At 41.3% G+C, this 17,344-nt stretch overlaps 1 protein-coding gene across 1 annotated transcript; it reads right to left on the bottom strand.

Moving 5' to 3' along the window:
• Positions 1-12: 12 nt before the first annotated feature.
• Positions 13-16,959, bottom strand: LOC145932732 (BMP and activin membrane-bound inhibitor homolog). Its single transcript, XM_083031932.1, has 3 exons — positions 16,383-16,959; positions 1,717-1,989; positions 13-1,264 (listed from the first exon to the last, which is right to left on the bottom strand). The coding sequence occupies exons 1-3, from the start codon at positions 16,513-16,515 to the stop codon at positions 1,002-1,004; spliced, it is 669 nt and encodes a 222-aa protein (XP_082888058.1). The 5' UTR covers positions 16,516-16,959; the 3' UTR covers positions 13-1,001.
• Positions 16,960-17,344: the final 385 nt, after the last annotated feature.

Raw genomic sequence — 17,344 nt, 5'->3', positions numbered from 1 at the left:
CAAAGTCTAGGCAGATCTCTACATGTATTTATTTAATCGTTATTATGTCGTAGTATATATCACAATATAGTGTTTATACGGAATACGCTTAAAAATATAATTAAGTTCCTAAAGTACGCTCTTGCAAACAAATTTAATGGCTGTGGCTGAAGAGTCGCAACGGTACAACAAAATTAATGTCAATTACAAAAATTTATTTCCCGTTACGAGATAATTTGTGAAATATAGTCTTTCTTTACTTTACTCGAAGAGTACTGTTTGTAAATAAAAATTATATATAATATTTTTAGGGAACGAGAGAATTCACGATGATTGCAACGTTAACTAGAGCAACATCGTCGAATCAATATTCAATATGATAAAAAATACATGTATAGGTACATATATCTATATTTACAATTTTACAACGACACAGAAACTGTACGCACTGTATTGTCGTAAACGTCATGTTTAGAGGGTCTCATAAAAAAAGTCTCGACTCCTCTCTCGGTTCTCACTCTTCGATCTCACGTCGTCGCGATGACGTTTCGAGGAAATGCAACAAGTAAAATACATCCTAATCGTTACGATATATATAATTTACAGTTAGTTGCTTTCTTCGTAAAATTCACAGCCAAGTGGAGCCTCCGATGGCCCGCTAGCTTTCTAGATAGCCTTATGGCTGGACTCTTTTTAGTATATGACCCCGGCGTATCTCCGTAAAATCTCTTGCAGAAACTTGCATGCTGTACATGTATATTAAACACACACACCGTTAGAAATCGACGGAGTTGAAACAAAGTTAAATATTGTAATAAGATCACTATTTGTAAATTGTATAAAATAATTTTATCCACAGTACATCTACTGCGATCAAGACTCGAATACACATGGTATATGGCACAACTCCCGATTGTCTCCGTGAGTCATATACTAAAGCTCAGCTCTACTTAAATTATAAACTATTACTTCGAACACCATCGTCGACGAAACTTTTGTCTTTGGATCGCGCGCGGGGTTTCTTAAACCAGAGGCACTTTCGGTGGTCCAAGTAAGGGCGGCCCGTTGTCGGATGTCCTATGCGGCACGAATTTATTTGTATTTTGCGGCGGCATGGGCTGGAGCCACCTGACAGCTAGACTGCCGATCATCAGCAAGAGGACGAATCCGCAGACAGCCACGCCGATCGTCGCGCTTGGGAACCAATGCACTGTCGCCTGATTTCCTACATCCTGACTGTCCGGATGCATCGGAGCCAAGTACGCTCGCCGATCGCTGATCATTACTACAACGACATCATAAACAAGCAATCAGATGTTTGATTTCCCGTAGATTTAAAAAGGTATTTTTGATTTATTTAAAAATATATTAAATCCTTTTGTCAATAAATAATTTTTCATCTTTTCATCAATGTATGGATACCCAGGTACCAACTGTGTGTTTTTGACACATTGAACAATAATAATTTCTTTATAACAGCTGCTGGGCATCGAACATTCTTTCGTGTTATATTTTAAGTTGCTTTTGGTACCCGTTATTGACAGAAGGATCAATTTCAATTGATATTGTGCAAAAATATGGAGCAAGATTCTAATCGTACACATGATATGATATCTAAATAATTGACAAATTAAGATGTCATACAATGATCAAAACATGACAGATACAATGACAGGACTAATGTTGAGAACGATGCGCTAAAAATGCGCAGAGAGAAAGAGAGCGGTCGCGTCGAACCTCGTAGAGTCTGGTTGAGTTTGCTTTTCATCGCAGGACTGTCTACGTGATTGCAGAGATCCTGGTCGCAGCAGAGGAATCCCGCGGGGCACTGGCCATTTTTCGAGCTCCCGTCCAGGCAACCGCTAAGGACGCTGTGTTCCGCTTTCGAGAGCGGTTCCTTTACACTCGACGGCAACTCCGTGAAGCATCCTCTACCGCGACACATGTACCCCAGGGGAACGCATTCCGGTTGATTGCAGTAGCATCTCACTTCTTTCGCTTTAGAGGAATCTGCAAACCGAAAAAAGGGATCGATATGGTAAGTTCACAATGAAACACTTTTAAGATCAAACGATTGAGTGGAGTAATTGAAAATTGAAGGATATTCTCATCTGCGTTGTATCAATCAGAAGCAACGTGTATATAAAATTTTCAATTATTCCAGTTTGAGTAATTGTATATGAAAAAAATACATTAGAGATTAAACTCTAAATATTTTTCGAATATATTTGACGCATCTTAATTTTGTCAAGCATAAGAATTTGTGGTCACGATTATTTTTTTCTCTTAATGAACGAAACAAGTGACTCGGTCACTTTTTCGTCAGCAAGCCGAGAGGACCTTGACAGCCCGATTTCTCAAAGCTCTTCAAGCGCGCATAAATCGTTCGCGGAGGGAAAGGGGAGGGAAAGGAGATTGTCTTTATCGAGATTTTCGAACGAGTCTGACCGCATCAGAAAAATGTTGTATTCCGAGCGCGAGTGCACGCAAGGAGGGTGGCCGCATCCCCCCGACTGTGCGTTAATGAGAACCGTACGAGATGAACGAAAAGAAAGGCTGAAGGAGGAGGAGGAGGGCAAAGACAGAGAAGATACGAGAAAGAGACGAGATTACGTTTATTATGATATTGCGAGGCCATCTTTATCCGCGAGCATGCTCGGCTTCGTTTGCCCCCACAACCCCCTTGGGTCCAACCATCTTGCCGATTCCCCCCTCGCGACTTGGTCTTTCCCCACCGGTTTCTTGCTAATAAGCCCGCAGCGATGTCTTGCTGCCTTCCTCCGTCTCTCCCCCTCCTTCCCCAGCTCTCTCCCTTCGCCGGCGAGCGAAGCCCCTCTCTCTCTCTCTCTCTCTTCTCCGTTCGCGGCCTGTCGGGGTCCACCAGCTCATCGGGGAATAAAAAACGCTAAAACAGCCGAGTCACAAAAGAAAGATTAAAGTGGAGAGGATATATGGAGAGAGGCATGCGGTGCTGCCTTCCGCGCATATCTCCTCTCCTCTTCTTCCTCCTCTCTGGAGCGACTCTGCGCCAAATAAACGCGCGAGACAAAGAATAGGGGCCACTTGAGACGATACCATCGCGACGGCGGTATTACGTATTTCGCGAATTGGAAAATTACACGTAGACTCTGAAGTCGCAAGTGTATACTTCAGTTTCTCGGAACGTCCTCGGAGCGTTAAATTTGTGCGTATCTCGATGATGAAACTTCCTTCGTTTCAACATTCGTTTTATCAAACCGCGAGAATTTTATTATAATATATATACAAAATATCGATTTTACATTTTGAATAAAAAGAAAAAATTATTCTTTTAATTCGGATATATTTTATATCGTGCAATATTTGTGAAATAAGCATATATTTTTAAGAGAAAAAGCGTATTAAAAATGCTAATGTAAAGATTGAGTCGAAATAAGAAACAGTAGCTTCGGAAAGAAGACTGTAAAGAAGAGGCACTCGGAAGACAATCCCGTATGTGTGTGCGTGCGTTTAAAATAAAAAAAATAAAGAGAAGGAAAGGGAGAGAAAGCAGCGGGAGGTCGAGAGGCCCCCGACTAAAGAGAGATACGACCGGCAAGCCTGAGGCTGGGGAATAGCCATCCGAAAACAAACAAACTGCATCGCAAAGTCGTTCGTTATGCGTCCGTGGTATATTAATTATTCCCTGGGCCAGCCTGGGCGAGTCATCCCCCTCTCTCTTTTTTTCATTTTTTTATCATCGTATATATATTTCTCTTTTCTCTTTTCTTCGATAGCGAGATCTCTCCCATCGTCGAGTTTGACGTGCCCGATCGTCGAATATCGCGAACCATTCTATTTCGATTTATCGCAATTCAAACATGTCACAAATCATTATATGTAACTTTGAGCCCCCCCCCCCCAAAATTAGCTTCATCCAGAAATATATACCTTACAGGATGCAGATCTCGATCGTATGAAATTTTTTATCCAGAGATAGTTATTATATAGTCTTTCTCGATTTAGAGGAAGATAGAAACGAATATAAAAGCAATCGATGGTATCATCGTACGCAAGTGCGAAAAGAGAAGCGTTTCGAAGATAAAGGTTCGCGATTACAGACTCGCGATATCCTGATGAACGAGGCTCCGAGTCACCCGCCCGAGGATAGAAAGCTCTAGCTGGACTTGATTCGAACGAGCACCGTTTGTATGTACATGCAATTAGAAGAGCGGCGATCTATGTACGAGTATATATGTAATAGGTATATAGCGCCAGGGCCGCTGTTAACATAAAAGATATCTTACGTAAAGATCCAGTTAAAAAAACAGGAAATTAAATTTTTTCGACCGTAAAAAAACTGAATGATATCTTAAAATCGAAAATAGATAGAAAAATCAAATAATAGTAATAATAATAAAGTCTTTTAATTATTGATGAAGAAAACATTACGTTAAAAAATATAACATGATACATTTAGAGAAATAATATAACATTATTTTCTAGAGCTTTTTTTTAAGGTAGCAAAAAATTTTTAAATTATATTATTTAATCAATTTCACAATAAATACTAAAATATTACGTTCTATCGATATAAATAAAGTTAGACATTGTTTCTTATTATACGATTGACCTGAAACAACTTTGTCTTATTTTTCAATTTTAAAAAGCCTGAAATATAATCGTAAATCAGATAATTGAATGAAAGAAAAATGTTTTGAATGTAATAATAAACTTCTTTGATTTATTACTGGTTGATGGCGACCCTGTCTTCCAAGATATATGCCAGTCTCTGTTACGCAGTGATGAAACTAACGAGCTTCCTCAAGTATATCCATGTAATCCGTGAAAGTGTTGCGCAACGTCGTCTTGTCTAGGTACATACATATTGCGAACTCTGTATCAAGCCAAATGCATTAGCGAACGCGCTTTTCTAATTAGCGCTACAGTCCGCGTAACAGTAATTAACATGAGAGCGAGAACAAATCGCGTCTCTGTTTCGCGCTGATTTCGAAATACTTCGTCAACGAGCCAAAAAGATATTGGCATTTCCGTTTGCTCGTCGGAATTTAGTTTTTCTTTTCGTCGCGTATTCACGAAGAAAAATGCGGAGATATCCCATTAGGAGTATTAAGGTAGCGGTGAGAATTATAAACGACTCGCGCGGATCGAAAAAGAAAAGGATCGAGAGAATCACGAGGGTCCGACGAGTAGCCGGCCGCGAGACACCTGTTTGTACCTAGGGAGCGAACGGGTTATGAACTCGCGGAGTTATGCGAAAGGGAAAAAGAGGGACGGACGGCTCCTCATCAGCATCGTCGTGGAAAGACGAAAGGAGTGGCCGAAAGAGCGCCGGCCATGAAGAGGACCGGTCCGCTTCGTCGAGGAAGCTCGTCGTCTCGGCATGGTTCGTGAGAAACCTTTTGTCGAGAGACAAAAGTGCTCGCGATACGAGTCTCGAAAATCATATGACCCATTCGATAATCTTATTGTGCTGGAAAAATTTGAAGAATTAATTAACTCTGTGTCAATACATAATTTTTTATCTTTCCATCAATGTATGGGTATCTGGGTACCAACATGTTGCGACAGTTTCTTTCTGACAGCTACTGGACATCGAACATTCTTTCTCGTTATATTTTAAAAGATTTCCTAATACAAAAGCGTTTTGTATTTTGTTTCGGGTCGAGAAAGGTCCGACACATTTTATTTAAGATTGCTTTGGGTACCCGGATATACGGTCATGACAGAAGGATTAAATTTGCGTCATGTGTTTAGAATGAGCAGCTCTCTCTTTTGTCGAATGTGATGTTCGGACTGAATAAAGCGGTTGAGTAAATTATCTATCTATGTGTCTTCGAGGAGTAAGATGTCATAGGATTTCTACTTCGTAATTAGGCCGAGAATAATTATTTTCACAAAATTTTTCCATATTTTTATTTCTTTTATATTTTTCCTTTTTCATTATTATTCTTATTATTGTAAATTTTTAATCAATTTTATCTTGAATTAATTGCTCTAAATTATAAATTAGCATTTTTTATATGCACGTAATTACCTGTTGCAGGTTCTCAAAGAGAGGCGATTCTACGAGAGATAAATGTCTCTATTATTCTCAATTTTACAAAAGAAAACTTGAAAGACGTTTCGGTCGCATTTCTGGGAAAATGCAGAGCAACGCCCTTGAAATCATCACCTCGGGGGTAACTTTCCGTGTTTCTAGAACGCATCGTCCAAAAGAAGAGGGAGAATAAAACAGGTAAAATATTTTCGCTATGCGGTAAACGAACCTCCCTTCAGGGCGAGAGACGAGAGGGGCGTGGGACAATCCCGAACGATCCCGCTCGCCCAGCTTTCGGCCAATTTCCGTTTCACAAAGGTGCAGTACCGAAAGTGGTATTTGCGTTGGGACTTGTAACTATCGAGCCGAGCTATCCGAACCATTATAAGGGTAGGGAGAGGGGAGGTGGAGAGGCGGCTTAAAACGGTCCGGGAAGCGGGTGGACGCCGCCCGGACGGTTACAGGAGGGTGGCAATTAGCAAGAACAATGGGGAGCCGTGGTCCTTGTTTCTGGGAAGTAGGCGGAGGGTCTCTCTTCTTCGGGGGCCCTGCCATTCCATAGACTGGACGGAAAGAGAGAGAGGGAGAGACAGAAAGGGAGGTACACCAGGTATCTAAGGCCCCAACCGAATATAGTATAGGGACCGGCGTAAGTATATACGCGGCCCCGACGTTTCGGCGCTAGAAGACAGGTTCTTGATGTTCCCGAGAACCCTGGGCAACCTGGTGATTAGCCCTACTTAACTGCGGATACGCGGACGCGACGCGAGCGGCCCATCGGCAAGTAAAAGGCATCCTCATCAATTATATGCAATTGCCAAATTGCTCCAAATTACACGCGTTGGTCCTTGAAGAACGCCGAGGCCCCCTTTATGATAATTTTCATGGTAGTTTTTTTTTTTTTTTTTTTTTTTTTTGCGAAGCCAATTCACCGCAATCCACCTTTGATTATCGCTCGCCGAACGCGCGCGTGATTAGCTCTGAGAGGTTCTGGTTAATTAAACTTAAAATCATAACGTGCGCATTCGTGTATTCGAGAAACAACCATTTCTCTCCATCGACAATGATGGACTCGTCTCCTGAACCGTCAGTCGCGTCAGTTTGTTTAATCGTCAACGACAAAATTATCCTTCAGTTCGCGTCTGTTTTCCAATCGATCACATATTTTGCAATTGTATATATATTATATCTTATCGGTGATATAAGAGATAATATCTGACTTCTTATTTCCCTGTTTTCTCGCGGTTGTCACGGAAGCGGCGAAAAGATAAAGGCGTGTAACGCCCCGGAATAATGTCCCTTAGAGGCCTTTGTTCTCGGCTCGTTTGCGTGCGCAGTTAGCGCAAATCAACAACATCAAGCATCAGCTGGCGCTTACAATTAGCCGACGATGCCAAGAGCCGCTTCAGAGTTTAATTGCGCGAGACAAATATGTCGGGCAATGTGTCGTGTCGCGCAAAGCGCGATCTTCAGCGAGTTTCTGCCCCTTTCTCATCCTTTCCATGCGATTCGAGATTACGAGAGTTCAACATAGCATCGTTTGTTGATGAACAATATTTTTTTGGATAGTTTTTTTATACTGTATTACACACTGTAGAGAGTTGAGTGATTTATTGCGAGAGCAGAAAGGCGTGTGTATGATATTATGCTGAAAGGAAGTGCGAGCCAACCACCCGAAACAGTTGCGAGCCGTTAAGTATGTCTTTATGATGGGAAAGAGGCGACACACCCAACGAGCTTTTCGTTTTCCAGCTGGTGAAACTGGTGGAGCGTTTAGGTTCATTTTGATGGTATAGGAGCGGCATAATTTCGTAATTTTATATCACAAAGCGCGAACTTGGCAAAGCGGTAAAAATTAACGTTGGTAAATTTGGATGGACAACTTGGCTCACGCGCACGCACGTGTCAACGGGTACTTTCCAGCAACAGAACACAGTCATACACTGGGTGACACAATGTTACACAGTGTCGACATGTAGCTGGAATGCTGCTTATTAGCTTTTGTATTTCACCATCAGTGTACAAGGCAGTCGTTATATATATTTTCAAAGTTTAAGTTTTCTTTAAATTTTTTTAAATTTATCTTTTGTATTGGAAGACTCCCTAGAAAAAAATAGTACTAAATGGTACCAAATGTAAAAATGTTGGCAAAATGAAGTGACACAAAACGATGACACAATCGAAGACATCATTTTAGTGGTGTACGATTGTGTCGTAGTTGGAAAGCATTGAGTCATACACCGTATTACGCAGTGTAACGTTGCTGGAAAACATCCAATATTCGCGGCAGCAGGTAGACGATGAACAGCCGCGTGCCGTAAAGTGTGCACGCGAACGGTGCTGTTAAACGGTATCGCGTTCCTGATTCGATCACGCTTCAACGAGTCCCATCAATGAAACTGGAGCCCATCCTCTCTGTTACGCGAGACGCATTGTTTTTTTATCTCATACCACAAACATCTTTTTATCGCGTAATTCGTTATCATCCGTGGACGAGAACGAACATGTTCAATGCGATATTGCGCGTGTCTTTTGTTTGGATCCTATTTTTCAATATCAAGTTTTTAAGTACTTTGACTTCAATCTGTTTTCGGTCGCAAAGATTTTATTTTATATCTCGAACATTTGCAAAAAATTTCAATATTTCAACTTACATAGAATTTAGTCATTACATAATAACTACAAAATTTTTTAAAATCAGTTACATATATTACTAATCGTTCAATATCAATCAAATCCAAGGAAGAAGAAGAAGAGATCTTTGTATCGCGTTATAAGATTTCGTCATAACTCTTTGGCATGAAAGAGCAAAACTGAAATGCTGAAACTGTTAAATAGAGAGATAAGATTCTCGTTAATCTGTCGTAATAATTGTAAGAAACAGAAGTGCAAAATATATTATTGATATGAATTAACTTGTGACTTTAGCGCGCGTATATATTTATAGACACGTTTCCTTGGAATCGTTGACATTGATCCCGAGAATCTATCGCGTGCGGCATTTATTTATAGAAACGTATTGTGACTGTATCGATACAGGAGTGTTACTATGATGAGAGACGCGATATCTTCAAAGTCGCCAAACACACTGAGAATTTTTTTTCTTAGAATTTACTAAACTGTATAGTAAAATTAATCAAACATGTTTTATATTTTATTGTGATAGATATTATTTTTATTGTAATAAATATTAATCGGAGAAATTCTCATAAAATTCTTTCCATACCGTATTGTTCCACGATTACTATGATTTTTAGGGTAAATTCTAAGAGAAAATTCTCTCTGTGCACGAAGTCCAGAATAAGAGATCTCTCTCTGTAAAAGAAATCGGCTCGCGGAGATAAACGCGCGCGCAATTTTCTTCCCATCGGGAAGATTTTGCGCGCGCTCGAGATAATTAATCATCGACGTTCCCCTTCGCAATAATACGGTACGGAACATGAGCGCCGAGATTCTCTCGTTCCTTATCCCCGCGATTACTTTCGCTCGCCTCGAGCAACGCGCGCACGTCATCGGTACCGCAAAAAGCGCTGCCGCTGCCCTGAAGGGGGAAGCTCGGAATCGCGTTAATTGATCCAGAACGGTCGCGCCGTTATTGGCTAGCTATCGCGAGTGTTGGTGGCACGTGATTCCGATGCGAGCCGCGATTCAACGCGTAGAAGGGAGAAAGACAGAGAGAAGAGAAGATTTCTATTCCAGCAATTGGCAGCGAATGCTCGGCGAAAATGCAAATGAATGTATGTAGGAAAGCACGTCTCTCGAGCTCATTTCGAAGTAACGATAGACTTTATCTATTGGCATTCCTCACGAAATTAAACTCACGGAAATTCTTCAATTTCTATCGTTTTACAACTGACCAAGGGGAAAAAAGATAAACTTTGATTTGGAAATTCAACATATTAAATCGAGAAGCTATTATTAAAGTGAGAATTATATTAAAATAGAAGATGAAGTATAAGGGAGAGAGAAAGAATGTATGTATATAATTTTTGGACGAGTATAATTTTTGTTCGTAATTGTTTAAATAATTGCTTTTTATGCTTAAAAATATACTAAATCACGTATAATAAAAATTAAAAAAATAATAACAATAATAATAATAATGAAATAGAAAATAATCCAATTTTCAAAGTTTACTTTCGAAGATGATAAACTCGAAGATGATAAAGAGAATAGTATATACAGTTCCATAATTCTCTGTGAATTTCCGTCCTTTTCCTCTATCGACATTAATATCTCGTTCTTGTCGATTTAGATTATAATAATTGGCGCTCGCGGCTTCTCCCCTCTCTCTCCCCTTCCTCCCCCTAGTCATCGCGCATTACAAAAGTTCGTTGATCGCCTGAGCCGCTGGCCGAGCCAGCGGATTGCGACAACGCTCGTTCATTTCGGATTCGACGCATCTCGAAGTTGCACATGCATGCATGCATGCGTGCGTGCGTGCTTGTGTCGCGTCGCGTCGCATACGAAAAAGCGAGGAGCCGAAGCCCGATTAACATAACGCGCGCGTCCGTCTCTATTCCGAATGCCACGAATATAACACGCGCGGTGATTGATTGCCGATTGTAAATAGCGAAAAGCAAACGTCTCCTCCCGGACGGGAGTATATAGTTATGTATGTTATGCGCGATTTTGCGTCCTGTCGTACATTTTTGATGAGCGATATCGCGGAATGCGCCTTGGGCGCTAAAGGGTGAAAAGAAGAGTTTCCCTCTGTCTGCCTGTCTGTATGAGTGCATGTGTACATTGATCGTGAGAAATCTCGTCAAACGAGCGCGCCGGAAGGCGAAGGGAGTATCGGAAATATTCCAGGGGGATTATATATACTCGATAAATATATTCTACTCGACTTTTCGCTATAACGCGAATTTAACAGGCGATTGTGCGTTATTTCACGTTCAATAAAACGGAATACGCAGTTCCCAAAGCAGCTGCATTTATAACAAGATTACACATGCGATCATTTACGTGATGCAAAGCTATTTTTACATAAACAAAAAGCGGAAGCATAAACGCGTGAACGAGATATTAAATCGGTAACAAATAGTAGAGAGTACAAATATATGTGCGAGATAATCGAAAGAAGTTTACAGATTGATATAAATATTATCTTTACATTTTTTTCGACTGACAATGAGAAATAAGTTCGAGTAATAAAATACAGAAGAGAAAGGAAATCGTTCTCCTAATAAAATTCCAAAAAGTCTTTCGTAAATCAATTTACAAGGGAGAGTTTCTTCATCACGTATGTATATTCGGTCGCGATGCTTCTCTGATTCATCGGTAGAAAATCCGATGCGCGTATTTGATTTAAATCTGCTACCTTACTGTGTAAACACGCCATGTTCCATCGTTTACTCGCTCATTCTCAGAGCATCCTTGTTCTCGATACATACTCTTCGCAAACGAACGGCGATTTTGCATGGCGAAAAAGAAGCTTTCTCAACACGAGCTTCACGAACGATTGCACGAATATCTCGAAAGATTCTACACGGTTTTATTATATGCATTTTTAGAAATTCTTAACATATCTCGAGAGAAAATACGTGATACTTTATCAGATATAAAATTTTTTATTATTGATTAATAGTGAAAGAATTTTATGACATATATAATTTTTTAATTTTATTTAAAATTTAAATAAGATAAAATGGCAATTAACGCGATTTTCTAATATTTTGCGATATTTGTTGGAAAAATATAATAGAGTTGAACGATATACATAGATGTTGAAGCAACGTGTTTCTCTTCGTATAACGATGTCTTCTCGACAAGGAATTTTACAAACATCCAAAGACTACTCTATGCGGTTCCGGTACTTGGAATGATACCAACGCAAGTGGCACTAAATCGTAAACAAGTAGTGAGCGAGATCGGGATTACATGAATTAGCATCTCGGAGCGCCTGTCATTCGTCCTACACACACGTGCGCGCAAAGTCGCGGCGGCGCAAACAGATCAAGCGCATAAATTTCGCCTCGTCTTTAAATAACTAACTGAAACGCCGAGAAAGAGGTGGATATAGGTAGGAAATACTTGGACGAACCTTGGCGGTGCTAAGCCGTTTGCGTGCCGTCGACATGACTATCCGACATCGATTAACGAGCTCCAAACGGAAGGCTTGCATCAAGGCGACCATCGAACGAGTTAACTTTGCGCGTCGAAAGTCGGTTTTGCTCAATCTGGACGCAGTTACTTACACGCGTCCGCGACTCTTTTTTTCGAATGCTTTTATGTTCGTCGTAATTCCGCCGTCTCAATTAACGGTTGGCTATTTAATAGTGGAATGTGTACATATACAACGTATACATCGATCAAAACCAGTCGAGTTACCGAGAGATCAGATATATAATCCGAGATATTCTCAACTAGACGGACCACGTGTAGATGTAAGCACGGTTTGCTACGCGTGACTTAACAGGAGACACGATCGTGTCCCTTGACACGTATGTTCCGTGTCTTTTCTAGCGTGATCAAAAATTCAAATATTCGACGAGCTACCGCGGGAAGTATTGTAATTCTTCTACTAATGTCATTTCGCATTTCGGCGCGCTTTTACACGCGACATGCGTGCGCGGGAGCCTTCATGATTATGTGCGACGGTATGGTCATTTCCGTATGTCATTGTTGCGTGCAGACACACAACGCAGTAACGAGCCATGTCAAGGGTGTCGCGGCAAAAACGTTCTAGAAGACCGTCGAGGCATGATACGTTCAACGTGAAATAATTCTAGCGAGAAACTATCGCGCGAAAACGATGAATATCTTCAGCGAAATTGAACGCAAACGAATTTATCATTAGGAATCCAAATCGCGATCCGTTCGAGGGACACACTGTGTGTACATATGCACACAGTTACGCGAAATTATTTACGTACGGTACGTACGTAAAGTCATACATATATAAACGTACACATATGTATAAAGAGAGGTACAAACTCGTCACGCACGCATGCATTGCGTATCCGTGAGGCCGACAGGCGCCACCGAGTTGACGTACATGTGTGTGTGCGCGCGCACGTAGCGTAACGCGCCAGCTGTAGTCGCCGCCGCGCCGCCGTGCTACGTGCTACTTAGGACGCATGCGCGTGTGTGTGTATATATATATATGTGCGCGCGCCAGCGATAAACGCGAGCGTCGTGTGCGTGTGCACAGGGTTCGGTCTCGTCGTCGGCGTCGATGAGCTCGCATTTTTCGTCGCCGGCGCGCTACTCGAAAGACAACGGCTCCACGACGACGACGACGACGATGATGAGTAACGAAATCTCAAAGATTCATATTCTGAATCCTCTTTTCGTTTCTGTAACAGAAACTGTATGCTTAAAGGTGTTTTTATCGATAAAAGAGGAATTGGCGTATTCCTCTAGGAAGCCTGATCTGCCATACAAGAAGAAGAAGATAAAAGAGGATTCAGAATATGGGCCCAAGTCTTCGAGAGAGATCTAGAATACAATGTCACCGATAAATTTATCCCTTAAATGCCATTGTCTTCAAACTCGAGAATGTGGAAACATCTGGATGTAAATTGTCTCAACTCTCGTGAGAGATCTCTCTCTTGTGTTTAGCTTCTTCGTAACGTAATGCAAAATTTATTTTAATCTCGCGGTCCGTGATAAAACAGAGGCCGCAATCTGTAATCGCGTAAAATTTCGACGGAGACACGATTCGCGAGGCTCATAGCAACTCGGTGTAATGAACTAAAAATAGTATATATTCGCAGCCTTACATCCATTATGTATTTTTTCGATCCATCGCGCTATCAGGCAAACGTGAAGTTTAGATCGCAGAAATTGTAACAATATTCCATCGATGTCGAAGGAAAGAACGTAAGTAAGTTTAACCCCGACTCATTATAAAATCGGTTCGATTTCATTAGATATCGATCGACATTTCACTTTGCTCGCGTATATACTTAAGAGACGTATATACTTAAGGACTCTTCATATTGGATACCACTGTAATAATGCGCGAATGCTTTAACGAGCAATTCGCCGAACCCATTGAGGATTAACGACCTCGCGATATCAGAGTTTGCGGTTTTGCCAGAGAGATGTGAAATACATTTGAGAAACTATAATCGACGAACGAAATAATTCCGCGGAATCGACGCGATCGAGTGGGCCAATTAAAAAAGTATATAGAAGGTAAATAAAATTCGCCCGAGAGAACAAAACTATATTAATAAAAAAATTTTATTCTAGTTTTATCAAGAGTGACTAGGAAAAAAACGACACATAATTGCGTATATAAATCTATTTAAAATTTAGATCATCTCGAGTATGCAAGAGCGAAATCATTTTGATGCTTATCGGTTTTGAATAATTATATGTCGATGACCGATTAGAGAGAGACAGATGGTATTGATTAATTGCACACGTAATTAAATTCCATCTCGTACAGAAATCGATTCACATACATTCACCTTTCGAGTCTTGCAGTCTTCCTCATCGGGAAAATAAATCGACGTTTATTATTGGCGAGCAAACATCCATTTGGAGATTCGAGCATTATGCAAGACGGAAATAAAAAAAAAGAGGACGAGAGAGACGCAACAATGTACGCGTGCAACAAGCGCGTATACTTCTATCATGCATATAGCGCACTATGTAACTCCGCTATTCGCGCGCCTAGCTGGCGCCTAGTGTATTTTATCGTCTCTCTCTTTCTCTCCCTCTCTCTAAACTCGCTATCGTGCGAACAACGAAATTTCAATATTTATTATCTCGCATACCGTACTGCCTTTGTTCGGCTGTGAAGGAAACGAAAGAAAGAGAGAGAAAAAGAGGGCGAAACGGAGTCATACATAAGTAAAATTGTACATGGATAACGTTAATTATGCGTTATCAAGATATGCGGTCACTCACTCATACTCACACCAGAAAACCACGTACGTGTAACGTTACTTGACTAGATTAAGAGATGTGTGTTGACAATAGATACAGTAGATAGTTGGAGAGAGAGAGAGAAGAGAGAGAGAGAGAGAGAGAGAGAGAGAGAGAGAGAGAGAGAGAGAGAGAGAGAGAGAGAGAGAGAGAGAGAGAGAGAGAGAGAGGAAGAGGGGAGAGATAGGCGCCGCTTACGGATGTAAATCTATCGATCGATCGTGAATCATTCGTACGTCGCGTCGTGCCGCACGTTTCGTTGCCCCTCGAATAAAACGATTTTATTGCTCGCGTCGACGAGCATTCTGCGAACGACGAGAGAACGACCCCCTTTCCCGAGGTAGTTTACACCATCGCGTAATAGCCTTTGTTTGTTTGCGGCCAAATTGCTCCGACAAACTTCTCGGCGCCGTATAGGAGTATATTTTTGGGAGGAAAGCACGTGGAATCGTTCCTTTTTTTTCTTTTCTTCTCTTTTCATCGACCTCTCTCTCCTTCTCTTTCTCTCGTTCTTTAAATATAAATTGGATAATTTGTAAAATTTGTTGTCTGAAAAGTTTGCGTTCTTATTTCGACGAAGACAATTTTAGTAAATTTTAGTAAATTAGTTAGAAGTGTATACTCAAAATATTATACACAAAATTATAATAATAAATTGAAGAGGCTCCGATATACAAATGCAAAATAATTTTGTGCGAAAATACACAAATGCATCAGAAAAATATATCGAGATCGATATTTTTCCTCTTTTCAATTGTCAAACAGGCTGGTTCAAAATCGCGAATATTTCCTTTCTAATTTTTCAGTCGCGATTCTCATATAAAGATATGTAATCGCGTAGTAATACGATAGCTGCTCTATCCTTGGAGAGATACGAATTACTAAACTCGCGAGAATTAGTAAAACAAGCGTGCCGAGCACGTGTACACGCCGTGTTTCCTGCGATCATTCGCACGCAACTATCTCACCTTTACTAACAAGTAACATAATGGCAAATCAAAACGCTACGATATGCATCTATGTTAGAATAATGAGAGGAAAACCGATATCGCGCGAGAGAAGAAAATTTATGATCGGCGAAAACCCATCGTATTATTAGAACCTAATCAAACCGAACGTTTTAATTTTTATTTCATATTCAAAATAGCACGGAATTTTTTACAAAGCGATACAAATGTGTTTGATATGTCGAGAGAGTGACAGTATACAGAAATTATGTAATGAGATTGAGATTTCCATGTAATCCTTCTGTCAATGCATAATTTTTCATCTTTTCATCAATGGGTATATACAAATGCCGGACATCGAACATTCTTTCTCATTATATTTCAAGAGATTTCCGAATACAAAGGCCCTTTGTATTTTTTGTTTCGAATAGAGAAAAGTTTCGACACATTTTTAAAATTCATTGACAAAAGAATTAGGAGACGATTCTTTGCATAAACAAATCTGCCAAAAAATATTTCGCTCTCGTTTACTTATAAAAAAAATACATTGTTACCTTTATCGATGGGTCGAGCTTCGTTGTCGTCGTAATCTCCCGAATCTAAATCCGCGGACGGGCCCCTGGTGACGGCGGCACCGGCGAGACTTGTCATCAACGTCACGAGGGTCAACGCGTCGCGCGGCAACATTCCGCAGGGGGATGCGCAACCGAATCTTAATAAAATCAGCTGGAATCTCGCGGCGAATCTCCAGGCCGACAACTACTTTTCGGCTCAACGTGATCGCGTTCGTCGAAACGAAAGAAAAACGATCGTTCTCGGAGGATCGGGCACACATGTGTTTCTCCCCGAATTAGAACTTCGGGATTATCGTCATCGTCGTCGTCGGAATCGTCACGATGGATGATAAATCGCTCTCGTTCGTCCGATTATTGCGTCACGCATAACGAGATCGATTAGCGATCGCGGAGGAAAAGCGGCGAGAAAGGAGATAGAAAGAAAGCGCGCGCGAATGAAGACGGAGCGATATTCTGCGTCCTACCGCGTCGCTGTCCGTCGGCTGACTGACTCATTCGCTCGCTTACTTCACGTTCACGACGTCGGCGCCGCCGGACGTCTCGGAGCCAGTCGTGACTCGTGACCGGCGCGCACCCGCAGGCGAGTATAGGCAAGCGAGCAGGCAGGCAGGCAGGCAGGCGAACAGGCAGGCAGGCAGGCTGGCACCCGGCGTCGGGGGAGCACTCGCCTCTCTCGGATAGTTTTTTGAAACGAAAAAACTTTTCCTTCCCTTTGTCCCTCCCTCGCTCTTATAATGGCGCGCGCGCTCGTTTACGACGTTTACTGTGCGGCGTCGCTCGACTTGAGTCGCACAGATGCGCGGTCGCGAGGTAATTATCTCCCTTTGTGTGAGATTACGATTCCGTAGATATCTCTTTCGCGCGCGCGTCAGAGCGCAGTCTCTCTTCCCCTTTTACCCTTCTTTCTCCTTTGTTCGTTTTCGGAAATATTATAGCTTATC

This window comes from Prenolepis imparis, unplaced genomic scaffold, assembly GCF_030444845.1.
Source record: "Prenolepis imparis isolate NDT839.2.m4 unplaced genomic scaffold, iyPreImpa1.0 SCAF_2, whole genome shotgun sequence".
NCBI lineage: Eukaryota > Metazoa > Arthropoda > Insecta > Hymenoptera > Formicidae > Prenolepis > Prenolepis imparis.
The sequence above is the reverse complement of the archived record's forward strand: the minus strand, read 5'-3'. Positions and strand labels throughout refer to the sequence as shown.

What these genes read in the sequence shown, in the direction of transcription:
- LOC145932732 (XM_083031932.1), bottom strand. Translation starts at nt 16,515, where the DNA reads ATGTTGCCGCGCGACGCGTTGACCCTCGTGACGTTGATGACAAGTCTC. An exon ending in AGCTCGACCCATCGATAAAG is followed by an intron (nt 1,990 to 16,382) that starts GTAACAATGTAT and finishes TTCGGTTTGCAG; the next exon opens with ATTCCTCTAAAGCGAAAGAA. An exon ending in ACTCAACCAGACTCTACGAG is followed by an intron (nt 1,265 to 1,716) that starts GTTCGACGCGAC and finishes ATGTCGTTGTAG; the next exon opens with TAATGATCAGCGATCGGCGA.